Source organism: Schistosoma mansoni, chromosome 4, assembly GCF_000237925.1.
Source record: "Schistosoma mansoni strain Puerto Rico chromosome 4, complete genome".
Taxonomy (NCBI): Eukaryota; Metazoa; Platyhelminthes; class Trematoda; order Strigeidida; family Schistosomatidae; genus Schistosoma; species Schistosoma mansoni.
The window spans coordinates 6,991,870-7,008,743 of NC_031498.1; the positions used below are offsets into that span (position 1 = coordinate 6,991,870).

The window sequence follows — 16,874 nt, forward strand, 5'->3', positions numbered from 1 at the left end:
ATAGCACTGATTCCAATTTGTTTAGATTTACACATTAAGTCCAGACTTCAGCTGCTACTTTGAAGTGGTGGTTGACTTTGACTATTATGATAACTCAACCGAGCTATTTTACCTGGAACACATGTTCCTTTGTGTCCTACCATGTCAAATGGGTTAGTTGGATAACTGTAAGATATTACATTTTTAATTAACATAAGCATGATGAAATTCTAGAATTTGCAGATTTTGAAAATTTATTGAGATCGATAAAACAGAAATGATAAATTAATGATTTCGATGAGCATTGAAGTATTATTCTCAATAGTTCTACATATTCGATCACTTTTCCCCTGGTTTCAGGCGCTTTTCTTTTCAATCTGGCCGACTCATATCGCTTTCTCTTCGTATTAGTTGATCTCTGTTCTTGTTCTTTTGTTTATTCCATATTCTTATTTTCCATCTATTTATTAATTCACTTCTTATAGGTTACTATTTTTTTTTCAATTTCGTTTTTTTTCTAATTTTCCACTAATTATGTTGCTTCGCTATGATTCTTCAATTGGGACATTATTTTCGTTTTTTCTACCTTGTTTTATTTTCTTCATTTTATCGTTATCGTCACAATACTTTATTATCATAGGATGAAAGAGAGGAATTTTTCCCATTTGGTATATTTATATATTTGTTTTTGAAAACCTCATACGTATGGTGTTTTGCACGAAAACTATAGTTCTTATTGTAGTATTAAAAGTAGGGATATTACTTAAAAAGTTATTTTTTATAAATATTCTGCTTATTAAAATTGTCAAGGGTAAGGTTTTTTGAAATATTCTATTTCTTTACGTTGTCTTCTTTCATCGGTCATCTATTCATAAAAAACTCAGATTATTTCTTTTTCTTTTGTTTTAGAGAATACGTTAAATGATATAAGTTTTCAGCTAAATTTTTCTATTTCTGTTTTAGCTATTAGTGTTCGAAGTTTTCTGCTTGTAGTAATTCCACCTTAATAGAGCGAAAAATTGATTGGATGCTTCTCATTGTGTACACAAATACTCTACAAAATGTTAAAACTTCATATTGTAGAATGTTTCATGTCTTTATTTTTTGAGTTGGTATTAACGTTTTTATTTGCTCAATTTCCATATAAATTTCGTTCGAATATTCAGATAAGTGATAAAGGTTTCAATAATCAATGTACAAATGTGAAAAAACGAGCTACTGATAAGTAGTTTGAAATATATATATCGTACATTATTATTGTGTAGCTAGTGGAAATATTCTTTTACCAATATGCATCAGTCTAGTGCTTTCAGGTTTTCCATTGTGGTCTTGCTTCAATTGATTCATGGTCTCAACTATTAAAAATTATTTTATTTGTTTTAATTTTTACAACTGCAGTATGTTCAGATAATACATTTAAAATTAGTCTGTTAGATACACTTTCCACGAAGAAATATATATATATATATATAATATGCAACCTTTGTGAAAATTGTTTAAACTCCCGGAGTTATAATGAGAAGCAGTGACCAGTACGGTTTAAGCGTGTCTCGTGTCAAGGAAATACCCTATGATCACAATTTAAGACAGTTGATGAACCCCGAATTAACCGAAGTTAGATATGTTCCTCAAAAGATGCTAGTTTTGTAGTTAGAAGATTAAGCTCTCATCACCCAAAACCTAAGGTCGTGTTCGATTTTCCTATGGTGTTATCATGAATGTGAACTGCTGCGAAGTTCAATAAACTGTCAAAACAACTGTCCAGTACCTAAAGGTTTTCAATGTTTATCTAGCTGAGGCTGCTTTCTTCTGAAATCTGGCTTTAATTAAGTGGTTTATATATGGGTTCGACAATCCATTATTTAAGATTTTAATCGATTGAACTTTAAATATAATCTTTTTTTTATCAAGAGAAAGTCAGAAATTAGAGGGACAGTGATAAATTTCCATAACGACTCCGAAAACTGATCAAAATGATTTCTTTAACTGTTCACATAGTTTTTTTCTGTTTATAACATAAAATTTAAGTTAGTACAAATTATTTATTTTCATAGAACTATTCTAACTTTATTAATCCTTTGGGAGTTGTAAATTATAATTTTAATAGAGGAAAGAAAATTCTCCTAGTTTATGGTCGATGGAACTTTTGTGGAATTAAAAAAATAGATTACAGACCACCTTAAATAGCTATAAAAGAATATATATAACTTCATCAAATAGATAAAAAAGTGAACGAGTAGGTCTCTGGCAAGATTAATTATTATGTTGACATATGCCGCCATATTTTCGTAGATGAATGAAATTGTAAAGTCTATCTTTTAACGATCCACTTTATGTTTCAAATATGTTTGGCTTTTCCTGGTAGTCCTCTTTCAGTCTAGTCTGCAATCAGCAGACATGATATCACTTTAAAATGCAAATTACTTTTAATGTATAGAGATAAAGTTTAGTTTGGATGTTCTTCTTATCAACAAATAATGAAATCAGGAGAAATATCAACGCTTAGAAAGCACTAAATAGTTATTCCATTCTCATCTATGACTTCGCATATCATTTGTGATAATCATTTTACAGAAACCAAAAGTTTTATAACTCAATAAACATTTAAACCATTGACCCATTGTAGAATAGTTTACATTCCCCAACTTTAATCAAATTATATTATGAAGCAACGATATTCCAGCTCTATCCACCAACTATCATCACTGAGATTTTTTAAAATTTATCTCCTAGGCTAATCACTAGTAAACACAAAATAATAAGTTGATTTGAGAAGTTGGAATATGTCAATAGGTGTTATAACTTTTTAAACTATTACGAATCTATAATTTTCTGGTTTTAATACAAGGTGAAAGCAATCTTTTTATTTCCACACATCAATTTATTTGAAGTTTGGTAATATAATTCTCTTAGATACTAATTGGTATACCTGTATAAAATCATGGATAGTCGGGGTCTTTTCATTGACACTGTTGTCAATAACTGGACTAACTTTGTTACAAATTGAATCAATTATTAATTTTTTCATGCCTTCAAATTAAAATGATAACCTTGTGGAGAAATTAAATGTATTTGTCTAGTATGAAAATATGTTTTCTAATAAAATATACTTCAATGTTGTTTTTATTAGCTTCAATACGAGTAGGATATTTTCACTTCTGTACTTTTATTGGCAAATTTCTTATACAACGTTGTAAGTTTAGCATAATAACAGAGAAATGCATAAGCTTTGTGTTACCTAGCAACCTAAACTAATTGTAAAAACACGTGAAGTGTTATAAAAACAGTATAATAACAAAACGTCACTGTGGACGTACTTTTTAGCTTTTTATTTTTGTTAATTTATAAATCTGAATTAACATAGTTTATAGTATGGACGGATCTTAGTAAACTATTGAAAATCAGGAAGCGTTGTACAGCTGTTTTGTACTGGATTAACAAATCTCTGTTTATGTATTATCTCAATAATGAGAGGATATACTATTTCCTGTGTTTATATTGTAAATAATGTTTTTTATATAGAGAAGATAATGTTGAGTTCAATCCTGAAGATGTACGTCATGTTAAGATGGAATAACATCACTAAAATTAAGCTAAATTCGACAGACCCATTTTACATACCATGAAATAGTCTTTGGGGGTTTTGTTAACAAACACTGTCGAAAATATAATCGAAAAATGAATAGTATATCTCAAATAAATATATACAAACACTCCTGAATTGTTTCTTTCTTAGATTTTTGTACATCCTAAAAAGAGATCAGTTGTGTAATTAAAATCAGTCTATATATATATATATATTAATTTATGAAATTTAACTAAACCAGTATTGTTTTATCATGTAAGATTTAACAATTCGTTGGTTCAAACTAAAATTTTATTTTATTCACCTATGGTTAACCATATTCTTTGAAGGCATACAATTATTCACAGTTATACATCACTATAAAAATTGTCACAATTTGTTTAAATACAGCTAAAAACAATCATTAATTTAAAGAAAAATAATGTCAAAATTCAAAAACTTTAAGGAAAAGAAAAAATAGTTTTGATATCTATCATATATGTTTTGTTTGATATGAAAAATTTAATTATTATAATTCTGCTTACATAATGTTTACTTGATATCTGTCATTTTATTACAGTTTCCATTTTATATGCTTGGTTTACATAAATATTTTTATGATGTAGATTGTTAGGTGATTTTCTTTTTATTTCTTTGATATCTCTTGGTTTCTTTGAGCTACAGTCAGTCAGCTAGAAATCATCAACATGGAGCCTAGCTCAGTTGTGTGTTAGTCGAAGCTGCTGCACCGTATTAGCAGAACGATATGAATATCACAAGACGAACTAAAAATGACCTGAAATAATGTTTTAACAATAAGAGAACTAACGATGGGAAAAATTAACCGTTGAGAACATAGTTTAAGAAGAGAGAACTCAGACTGTATCAACCCAGCTATAGTTTCCAGTTTTTTCATTAGGAAGTAGTCAATAATATTATCATATACTTTAAGTGGAATAATGTTTCTCCAACGAAAAGCCTAATATCTATAAGCCATTTAAGACAACTCTAGAATTATTATTTGATCATTGTTTACTACTGCCATATATTCAATGTCTGTGTAATTTGTGCAAATATAATGACTAGATCATGATAATGTTATGTCGTAAGTGTAAAAACTTTGTAGATATTATTAGTAAGACTACAGGTTATGGAGTTAATAAGAGAAGATTAGTTATTACCATACCTGACAATATAGTCACTGTGAATATGGATACGTTCTTGAACAGTTTCAAGATTCTTATTAGTCCAGTTATAGAAAAAATAGGGAAGTTACTCAAATTTCAAACTTACCAATAAACTGTTTTCTCAGTTTGTGAAAATTAATAATAAGTCGTTTGGGATTGATATAGGAAAGACGTTCCAGTGCGTCCAGACGTAAAAATTGTAGGAACTTTGAGAAATGCTCTTAGACGTTAGTAACTTGATAAAATATCTTGCACATAATCTTTCAAATAAGATTACTTTTTGTAAAAGATGGTATAGTCTGTTTACGAGAAATGGATTATACACCTTGGTAAACTTATAAGATACCTATTTAGATTTCAACGCATTTCGAATCACAAACCCTTGATTCTATCAGTCTTCGCTAATAGAAAGTAAAGAATTTAAAAGTCATATCTAATGTGGTTCAGTCTTTGTGACATATCGGTTGAACTTACTGTGGCAGAGACTCATTTATTCACCCAATCTAAATTTCTATCATTTCAAATTATATAAACAAAAACGTACAGAAAGTCAAGTTCGACTTTATAAAAATAATTATGCATTGATTATTTTTGATAGTGAGAAAAATTTTCATTGCTTTCGGCAAGAATATCTTAATAAATAAAGGTCGTTAATTTAGGGTCCAATGTTTTTAACATATGCTTGATTACAAATAAAGTTGTTAGGGGTAAAAGCGAATGGGTAATGCGAATATATATATACCATCTGCAGCATTGCTAATTATAGAATCGAAACTCCCACCGTTATTTGACCTGTTTTGATTGCAAAAAGGATGCAAAAAAAAAACAAATTGTGTTGCTCATCTTCTTTTCAAAATTTATTTTGCGGTTATTTTTATCCCAATGTTTATCTCTTAATAGAATATTTCATTTCTGTAAAAAACATTGGTTTATTTTGTGTTTGGGAAAGTTTTTTAGGCACATTTGTGATTATTTATTCAAAGTGAGAGAGCATTTATCTTTGAGCATGATTAGTTTGTTACTTGATATTTCCTTTCTCAATTTTCTTGCTGAAAGAATAGTTTTTTCGTCAAAATTGTATGATTATCAGTTTGTCTAATTTATTGAATAAGTTGTAAAATCTTGCAACAGTGTGTACCATACAAATAGAACATACAGCTTATTATCATTAAATATGATTATAGAATATGTGGGACTAGTGTTCTATACTTCATATCGTTGTTATCAGTTATGTATTCATCTTTATCAGCGTAAATATATATACCTATGCTTTAAAGTTGTATTCTGTAGTTTAAAGATTCTCATTGAGTATTCAGAAATAAAGAACACATGAGCTAACAACTGATTTCAACTACTTCATCATCAGGCCTTACAGTTAAGAATTCATTATGTTACCATGACCAAAGTAAGACACATACACAAATGAAGTAGATAGTGTTATACGGTAAAGAAAGTAAATTTTTGTAATGATATGACATAGATAAATACAAAATATGTCTTCAGTAAATTTGAACCTACTATGCTTCAATTTAATTAGGACAGTTTTTGTAAAATTATGCTAAATAAACACATTTATTTATAATATGGAACACCAGTATATATATATATATATATATGTAGATTATAGATACTAGCGATTATTGCTACTTTTTTTTGGTTAAATTCTGCACTTTTTAAATTATTTTCTTAATTATTCTTGCAAAATTAAAAGTGAAAAAATATTCAAAAAAGTAACACAAATATGCTAAAATAAAAATTGTGTATATATTTTTTTAAAGGTTTTTAAGATGTCTGAAATAGAATAACAGTAACAATATTGATATCGGAAGATATTTGTGGTATTTTGGAACGTATCTATTTTATTTATGTATCTGAAATCGTTAAAATTATTATTTTTTTTTGTAATTTATTTTTAACCGTAAAAAAGAGAAAGAAAAACTTTACTATTTTTTAATAGACAAATATATTATTCCAAGTATTCATATTCATATGTTTACTTTTCTTGTGAAGTAACATAACACTAGCCTTTTAATAATAGTTACTACTGATGATTGATTACTGTAACTGTTAAATATTTTATTGAGTATTACGGTCACACAACTTTAATTATTTGACTGATAATAGAAATATGAATAACTGATCTTTTACTCAGTAGTCTAAAGGCAATATAGTAGATGGAAGATTTGAAAGTTTGAGATTTAATCTGTTGTCAATGTTATAGAAACATATTACCAATTAGTATTACAATGAATGATAACAGCTGTTCATTGCTCTCTGATTACTCAATAAATATCTGTTTATGATGACAAATAAATTACCATAGCTATTACACACATATTTGATAACGTTTTTCGCTTCATTTTATTACACTAGACTTATTCATTAATGATGCTATTATGTAATAAGTTTAGTTAATCTTAAGGAAATAGAATTTAGTTTCGCTCAGGTAGTTATGTATAAACTATAAGATATATATGAATAAAACTGAAAATTGATATTACGAAGACAGTGAATGTAGTTTAATAAACACTATTTCATATTTATTGAGTAAATGTTTTATGGGTCGTAAATGAATTTACATAGCGACTCGTTTATGGATCACTGCCAGTTATGAAAACAGAAACTAATTATTGTGTTCTGGCTAAAAATAGCTGGATGTTTGAAAAACTCTGTTTCGTATTACTTATTCGAAAAATGTATGTTCATGAGACATTGAATAGATTGAAACTGTTTATGAAAGATATATCTGTTAAACACTTCATAAAAGTTTATTGCTTTTAGTTATTAGATGTGTGAAAAACACGAAGAAAGGAAAATAATGCAGATGGAGTGATATTACAATAAACAAAACGAATTTGGGTTAAATAAAAGAAAAGAGATCATAGATATTGAAATGAGGTATAGAGTAAATGGATCTGTGCTATAATAATCTCCTCTAATAAATTTAATCCGAAGTCTCTAGTCTTTATATTCCCAATATAAATCCATGAACTTCTATACATAATGCTGGGCAAATAGAACAATAAGTAAATTTTTAATCAATGATTTCACCTTGAGTAAAAACTTTATTCAATATGCTCTTATTCGACGCTATGTTGTTTTGTGGTTTAAATCATGAACTGATCTTAGTTAAGCTCAAATTGAAAACCAGGAAGCAATAGACAATTGCCTCGTCCTAATATCAGATCCCTCCGGAATATGCATCTACGAACCCACCGCAGGAAACTGGAAACCAGAACCTTCGTTCTTACATGTGAACATTTAACCTTTAGACCACTTAGCTTGATATCTATAGGTTTGCATGTCTAATCCCGATCCATTCATGATATAGCGTGACCACCTGTCATATTCTTACCTTACTTTGTGTTTTCTTTATTTTATTATGATTTTTAGTATTACACGTAAATTTTTTACAATTCTTATTTACAGGTGATTTACTACCTGCTGATGGAGTAGTTCTTCAAAGTAATGATTTAAAGGTTGATGAAAGCTCATTAACTGGTGAACCGGATCAAGTGAAAAAAGGTGAAAACATTGATCCAATGTTATTATCAGGTCAGTCAGTACATCAATAATTGAATTATACTTTTTATGAATTATTACCCAATTATTACTTATCCATTTCTACACGATAAATAAATAGATATTCATAATTTTTTATATGAAGGAATCAAAATAGTATTATGCTACTGTATTGACAAAAGTAATATATTTAAAAATAAGTTTATAAACTCCTTGGTATAATATTCTTTTTAAAAAACCTGCTAATTTTTCAAAATAATAATATGAATTTATTCATTTCCTCTTAACTTTATATCATTTTATATAACGTAGGAAAAGTTGGAGAACTTGTAGAATAACAATGACATATGCATATCAGTAAAATCCTATTGTGTTGGAAAATATATTTCTGACATTTTACTACCTCGTGTAAATTGCCTCTTCAGAGGATAAATAATCAAATTGAATTAAAACCAATTTAAAAATAGTTCAAACTGAATAAAGCAGAATTCTTTGCAGTATAATCAAAAGAGATTTGACCATGGTAATGATATGTCATTTTAGTCAAGGTGATTCTTTGTGAGATCTTTTAGTTTGTATGTTAGAGTGGTATATCTGATGTTCGTAATATGAAAAACAGGAGATAGACATATTTTTGTGCTTGTTAACAGTGTGGATTGTGAATAAAATTAAATGTTTGAATGTGTGGATGAATAGTTTATATTAGATGGTTAGTTAAATGTTCCTTTCTAGTGAAGGCTTTAGCTATATATGCGAGGCTTCATCCAATTGTCTTTCTTCATAATTGGGAAAACGTTTTTGCATTATTTCGACATGTGAACTGTGATAATATTCATTTTTCAAAAAATGTACAGAACTAAAATCATTCTGAATAGTACAACAGAGTTAGGAAATGTAATATTGTCAACTTTGAAAGTCAAATGTAACAATCTTATATATAAACATACTATAATTCTTTTGTACAGAATAATGTTCTACGTTTATATTAAGTTCAAGTAAATTGTTACTTGAACTTTAAACGTTTTCTTGAACAATGAGAAATAACATGAGCAAAAAAAAGTACATCCGAATTTCTTTCCACTTCAAATATTCTCTTCCATTAAAGAAATCAATAAGTCAGTATGATATTGTTCGATACCAAAATATGAATTTCTTAGCTTGATTAGTTTTGCTGATCATTTCTAATAGTTATTTATATTTAGTTTCCCTGACAATTAAGTAGTTGCAAGTTAATTTTGTTGACTGTATTTCATTGTTCGGTTTTTATTTTTAAAAAATCATATATAAATTCAAGTGAAAAGATTGAATAAAGGATTCAACACGGATATAAAAAAGAAAGAATCTTCAGAAATATATAAACATCACTAAAACCAAAAAACAATAGAATCATTCCCTTTATTTCTGATAGTCGTATGCACCATTGAACCTAGCAAATGTGTACGTGATATAAGCTATCACAATCTAGTAGCATAGCCTTGGCAAATCCAGTAGTAACAAAATAGTAACAATATCAGTGGTAATAGAAAAGATAGTGCACTTGAGATATGATTCGAGAGGAAAATATGGATTACTTACTTACTTACGCCTGTTACCCCTTGTGGAGGAGCATAGGCCGCCCACCAGCATTCTCGATCCAACCGTGTTCTGGGCAATCCTTTCAAGTTCTTCCCAGTTGTTATTCATCCTTTTCATGTCTGCTTCTATTTCCCGGCGTAGTATGTTCTTTGGCCTTCCCTTCCGGATTCCAAGTTATGGATTGCCTCATGATGCAGTTTGGCGATTTCCTCAATGTATATCCTATCCACTTCCAACGTCTTTTCCTAATTTTCTTCTCAGCTGGAAGCTGATTTGTCCTCTCACATAAGACGCTATTACTGCTGTAGTAGTTCTCCATGTTTCAACTTCGTACAGTAGGACTTTCTTGACGTTCGTATTGAAGATTCTCACTTTGAAGTTGTTGTTTTGAGTTCCATATGTTCTTCAATTGTAAGAATAAGTTCATTGCTTTGCAAATCCTCGCCTTTACATCTGTATCCGATCCTCCTTGTTCATGAATGATGCTTCCCAGGTACGTGAATGATTCCACCTCTTCCAGAGTTTTTCCATCAAGTGTGATTGGGTTGAAGTTCTCCGTGTTGTATTTGAGAATCTTGCTTTTTCCTTAGTGTATGTTGAGGCCTATTGATGCAGAAGCTGCCGCTACATTTGCTGTATTTGTTCGTGTGTATGAGATAGGAGGGCGAGGTCGTCTGCGAAGTCCAAGTCATCTAATTGGTTCTGAGATTTCCATTGTATTCCATGATCTTGACTGGTCTCTCCGGTTCGCTGTATCTCCCTGCCAGTTTCTTCCTTGTATCATATAGTTATTTCCTATTCCCTTCTCTTGCAGATTTTTCCGCCGTCGTTGCTTGTTCTCCCATGTATTTCAGCTTATCGGCCTTAATGCTTTACATCACTTCCTTGTTTATTTCTGCGTACTCTACTTTTACCTTGGCTTTCTCTGTTCGTGTTCGGCTGTTGTTAATTGCTATTTTCTTGTTCTTCCTTTCTTGGATCTTGTCCAGGGTTCCCATAGAGACCCATTCCTTATGATGATGCTTGTTGCTACCCAGATGGCGATCTGAAGCCATGTTAGCTCCTCTCCTTGTTCTCACATCTTACATTGTCCTTCGGAACTTTTTGTTGATACAAATATGATCTATCTGGTTCTCTGTGATGTGGTCAGGTGAGATCCATGTAGCTTTGTGTATGCGTTTGTGTGGAAATATTGTGCCGCCTATAACCAATTTGTTGAATGCACATAGATTTGCAAATCTTCCCCCATTTTCATTTCTCTCTCCTAGTCCATGTCGTCCCATTAAATCTTCATATCCTGTGTTGTCCACTCCGACTTTAGCGTTTAGTTCTCCCATCAGGATGATGAGGTCCCTTCTTGTGCACTTAGCTATGCTTGATTGCAGCCTCTCATAGAACTGATCTTTATCGTCGTCGTTGCTATCATTGGTGGGTGCATAACATTGGATAACATTCATTTTGATCCCCTCCTTCTTTGTTTTGAATGATGCTTTGATTATCCTGGATCCATGAGACTCTCATCCTACAAGTGCATTTCGTGCTTCTCTGGACAGCGTTAGAGCAACTGCCTGATTGTGTGAAGCATTTTTGTCTTTGTGACCGGAGTACAGCAGCATCTCTCGCGTAACTAGCATTTGTTGTCCAGCTTGTGTCCAATGGGTTTCGCTGATTCCGAGTACTGTCAATTTGTATCTCCTCATTTCGATTGCTATTTGAATGGTGTTCCCGGTCTCCCACATTGTTCGGACGTTCGATGTACCTATAAAAATTGTTGCTCTGGTTGTTAGAAGGGACATTGGCCTCGTGACTTCCGCAGGATATCGGCTTTCATCATGAGGTGTCATAAATCTTCCTTCAACTGGGAGGGCAGAGTTTAAATGGTTCGAATCATTGTTTTCTAGTTAGCGTTTTTTTAGCGAGTTAGTTTGGGTCGCTAACCTCATGCCCAACCCTCTTCCTTTACCCGGGCTTGGAACCGGCAGTAACTCTAGAATAGCTACAGGCGGAGTTAAATATGGATTAAAGGAATAAAAAATAATTCATAAGGTAATTAAGAGATTTGTGATCTAAGGGAGACAAAACGAATAATTGACTGTGCCATCATGAAGGATTTTGAGCCATTGATTACGATAATCGCTCAAATCTTACCAAGATAATCGGCACCTACGTAAATGAATTAATTCGTGAGGCAATGTCATTATAAACTGATACCATATTTTGGTTTGGCCAACCTTCAGCTTACTTACAGCCTACTTCTAGACCACTCATTATCATATGTCAAGTTATGCATTGGATGCGAATACGTCATACACATCTAATAATCTCGGTCGATAAAGACTCATTACATCATTATTCGATCCATTAATTTTCCTCAGTACTCTGTTTTTCATTTCATCATTGCCAACTCGATGGTTCCAACATGCTATGAAGGCATCTAGTAACCTATGAATGTCTTCACTTTTAAAGGCCATACTTCACAGCCATGAATTACGACAAAGTGTACAACGGAACAACAACCCATATGGATATTTTGCCACAAGCCAATCCTTTATTTGCTACATAAAAATAATAATAATTAAGATTACTTTCTGACCATAATAAATTGTTGCCTTTGGCCTTATTTTCCTTTCTATCATGTTCACCTACAATTGATGTTTCCTATTACTTTGACGGAGATTATTAAGTTTTTGATTGAGATCACGAATCGATTGATGTTAGACCACCATTGGAAACCTGGAAGCACTAGATGGCCGTTTCGTCCCGGTATGGAACTCCTCAACAATGCGCGTTCACCATCCCGCACAGAAGATTCGAATCCTGAATCCTCAGTCTCGCGCGCAAATGCCTAAATTCTAGACCACAGACCTACAGTGTATGGTGTTAAAGTCTAACTTCAATCAATCCACGAAATTGTGCGACCATCTTCGCGCGCGAGACCGAAAATTCAGGATTCTAATCTTGTGTGCGGGATGGTGAACGCGCATTGTTGAGGAGTTCCATACCGGGACGAAACGGCCATCTAGTGCTTCCAGGTTTCCAATGGTGGTCTAACATCAATCGATTCGTGATCTCAATCAAAAAAAATCTATTAAATTTCAACTTTAAAAAACTGAGTTCTTTGGATAATATTATTTTAGTCATATGTAATTATTGTTTTACCAAAAAAGGAACTAAGTTTATTGTACATTCTTAGAGTTTGGTTCATTGGATAAGTATTATACGGTTCTTGATGAATATCAATTTTTCGCATTCTTCATGTGTGTTCTTGTGACATTTCTAACAGTCCAAAAACAGATAAATACAAAACTCGAATGAAAAATAATGCTAAAAATAAAAAAATCTTTAAAGTAGTGAGTTAGAGCTACTTAAGTAACAAGGTCAATTGATCATGATTTTTATATCTTTTGCTTTTTTATCTTGCTTCCTGTTTAATTGACTCTAATGAAATTTTACTGACAATAATCTATAGGAGAACTTGAGACTTCTTTTTCTTCTAGATACTTTTTTTCTCTCACATTGAAAAATCTGTACAGCAACAATAATAGTGATTTATCAACTGGTCGGATGAAGCATGCTGACAAGCATAAACGTCACACGGTTATATATATATAAACATTCCGGTCATAACATAACCCATCCTATTCAACATATTCCAGCATACATACGGTCGATTCTTATCTTCTTTCTCTTTTTTCTATTACAAATAATTTCTAGGTTATAATCATTTGTTTCATTGAATGATTGTGGATTTTTTAATCTTTAACTGATTGACTGACTGGCTGACTGATTAACTGACTGACTGAGTGATCGATCATTAAATCCTATCTTTCTGTTTCTAACATTTTCTCTTACACTGTTATTGTTTTTTCTCCCGAAGGGTTGCTTTATTTGGTTAATTTGAAGAAAAAAATAGAATTTTTTATGATTACTCCTTTTTTTTGTTTTTTATGAGAGCGATTGCATTTGCCTACATCTTTTTATTTTGGACTAGTTAAATCTACCAAGTAGAGCATGTTCTTCTTCTTCTACTTTTCTATAAAGTCATTTTTTTAAGAAATATGCGTGTGTAACTATCATTATTTTCACCAATATATAATGTCAGTGCAATTTTTTTTCGAAGAATCATTTTATTTATTGATAAGGAAAATTACAAAATATATAAATCAGTGTAAGATGTGCTTTGTAAGTTAATCGAAGATGAAGAAATTGCTTTTATATATACTTTTTCTTGGATACTTTACCAAGTGGATCGAAAAAATTAGTGATTTATTCTTAATTTCCATTTATACCAACTTCAATTAAAGATATTTGTATAGATTTGTTAATTATAGTGATTGTGATTTCAGTAAATTGATCTACATGAGATTGTTATAATAAAAAGGAGATATAAGAAAATATTGAAGAGGAAAGGGTGAATATAAACGAAACATTAAAATATATTATTTTATTTAAACATACATCATAGTGTTAAAATAAGAGACGATTGAAACCTGTTGGAGTAACTTTGAAGATAGCGGTGTTATTCCATAATTTATAAAACTAAATAGTTGAATTGTAGTGAACAAGAACACAAGTAGGGGACAATCGAATGTATTTTAGCATAACATTACAGAATATCTCATTAAAATATGAGAACTATATACTGAGCAGTTAGTTTGCAAAATAACAATCAATTGACTCATTCTTCACTGTTTCTTCTGCAAATATCCGTCCACAGTCTCCGATTATAATTGTTCATTAATTTTCGTACCAATTGCATGCCGTTCCCGTTGTCTTCTTATCGATCTTCTACTGAAATACATTCAATGCCCGACCATCAGTATTTACTACTTATGTGGATATCAGTAACCCACACCACAGTATGATATTTATGATACTGTAATAAATCATTAAGATAGTGAAAATGTGTAATCATTTACATTATTCCATATCACCATTTTATGAACTTGCAGTTATTCTTTTCACTTTGTTTATGTATAAACCTACATCTTCCATTGTGGGAGGTTTTGAGATAAATAATGTCTACTAGGTCAGGATCATTAAGTAAGCATGAAAAGTGTATTAAACAATAATATGATTCATTTTTATCCATCAGCTATTTTTCAAATACATTTAATCAGCAAAAAACAAATAACTATCTATTCATTTTATTTAGCAATACAAATTTATCACAATGATCCTCTTAAATATAAAATATTAAGGTCACTACTACTCTTTAAATTATCAGTAATATAAGTTAGATAGATGTTGAAAACAAAATTGATTTTATTCGGATTAAAGTTAAAATTTAGCCATTTTAGCCATTTCCAGTGGGAAGCAGTGACCAGTGGAGTTAAAATCACGTCTGTTGTAGAGATATCAACTCACTGAAGACGATTGTTGAACGTTTGCTCAAAATCGTGTATTGGTTGAACTTAGACATTAACACCGTTGGATGCCGGCTCAGTGGTCTATCGGTTAAGGGCTCTGGCTCGAGACTGGGTGCACACTGATGAATAGTCCCATAATGGGACGAAACGGCTGTCCAGTGCTTCCAGGTTTTCCCTTGTGGTCTAGCTTCAATTGACTCATGATTTCAAATATGAAAAACATTTTAGAATTGTCTAGAATATGTACATTGTATCAGTTCCTACTTTATAATAATTATTAGAAGTTTGATTTATTTTTCATTGTGGATACAAATAACTGTATGGTGATACCAATAACAATAATAATAATAATGATAATAATAATGAGAATAGTAATAATAGTTTTATCATTATCAAATATACATAATACTATAATTTTAGAAAGAGTTAAGATAAATTGAACAAGTACAAATATAAAATACCTCTTAAAAAGTACTATATACATTTATATTACTTATATTCAATCCATAGATAAGCAACAAAAAACCGATTTTGAATATTCTAATCAAAATTGTCTAAGAAATGAATTATTTACTAAAGATTAGTTTAAGTTTTATTTATGTCTAAATCAAACATACGTAGATACACATATATATACCCAAAGAAATTTGATAATATAATGTTGAGGGGAAAAATTTATGCAAGATTGTCATTTGAATGAATTTTCTAGGGTTTTTTTTTGCTTTTTTTTTTAAATAAACGTTTGTGTAGTCAGAATTGAACTGAAAAATAACCAATAAGTATAATTTCTTATCTGGATATTATGTGATAATTTATAACATAAGATCTATATTAATTGTTATATTTGTAAAAGTTAAAACCAAATCATATATTTATATAAACATAAGTATATTAATAATAAAAGGTTGCACGTATATATAAATAAAGAGTTGCCTACTAAATATTTACATCTTTTTACGTTGTAACCGAAACAAGTCGGTAAACGAAATGACATTTCTTACTTATTATACAAAGAGTTTTGTATAATACAACAGTCAATGTTGTCATTAGATTTAATTCACTAAAAGGGAAACGCTATACAATATGAAATGTGAATCATCTTTGATTCGATTAAGTTGTATTCGATTATTAATATACTTTTTAGAAACTGTTTTTGTAATGATTTTGTGTTTCTAATGATTATTTACAAAGTTGTACTTGATTTCTGATGCTTTATTTTTCTGTTTGTTCATTTTGATATCACTGAATGATAAATTGAATCATTGTACTTTTAGTAAAATTCTATGTTATAATATTCTGATAGAGCACTCCTATGGGCAGTATCTCTCAAGACAATCATAGTGTACATAATTAGATGACTATAAACCTTTGGTAAAATTATGCACACAAACATTTTGTTGGTTGTGTTTCTATGGTACACAACAATACACTATATAGTAAGATATTTGCTTGTAGAGATAACATATTCAAGAACACAGAATTAAAATCAGTTTTATAAATGTTTGATACTTTTTGGAATGTATATCATGCCGATAACGGACATTTGTAACATTTCGCCAGGAATTTATTCCAACCAAAAATGCTTTTCATGATGAGTTGATTTTAGTCAGATAGATATTAAAAATGAGATAACAATAAATATTAACTTCACTGTAGAAATATGAATCCACAACTCGA

At 30.4% G+C, this 16,874-nt stretch overlaps 1 protein-coding gene across 1 annotated transcript in view; it reads left to right on the forward strand.

The window, feature by feature from the left end:
- Positions 1-16,874, forward strand: part of Smp_137170 (putative plasma membrane calcium-transporting atpase) — a gene marked incomplete at its 3' end in the record, with an annotated part of 139,897 nt that overhangs the window by 70,948 nt on the left and 52,075 nt on the right. Inside the window, exon 4 of the mRNA XM_018796677.1 lies at positions 8,161-8,286. Within this exon, the coding sequence (XP_018651795.1) occupies positions 8,161-8,286 (126 nt within the window). The remainder of the gene's footprint in view (positions 1-8,160; positions 8,287-16,874) is intronic.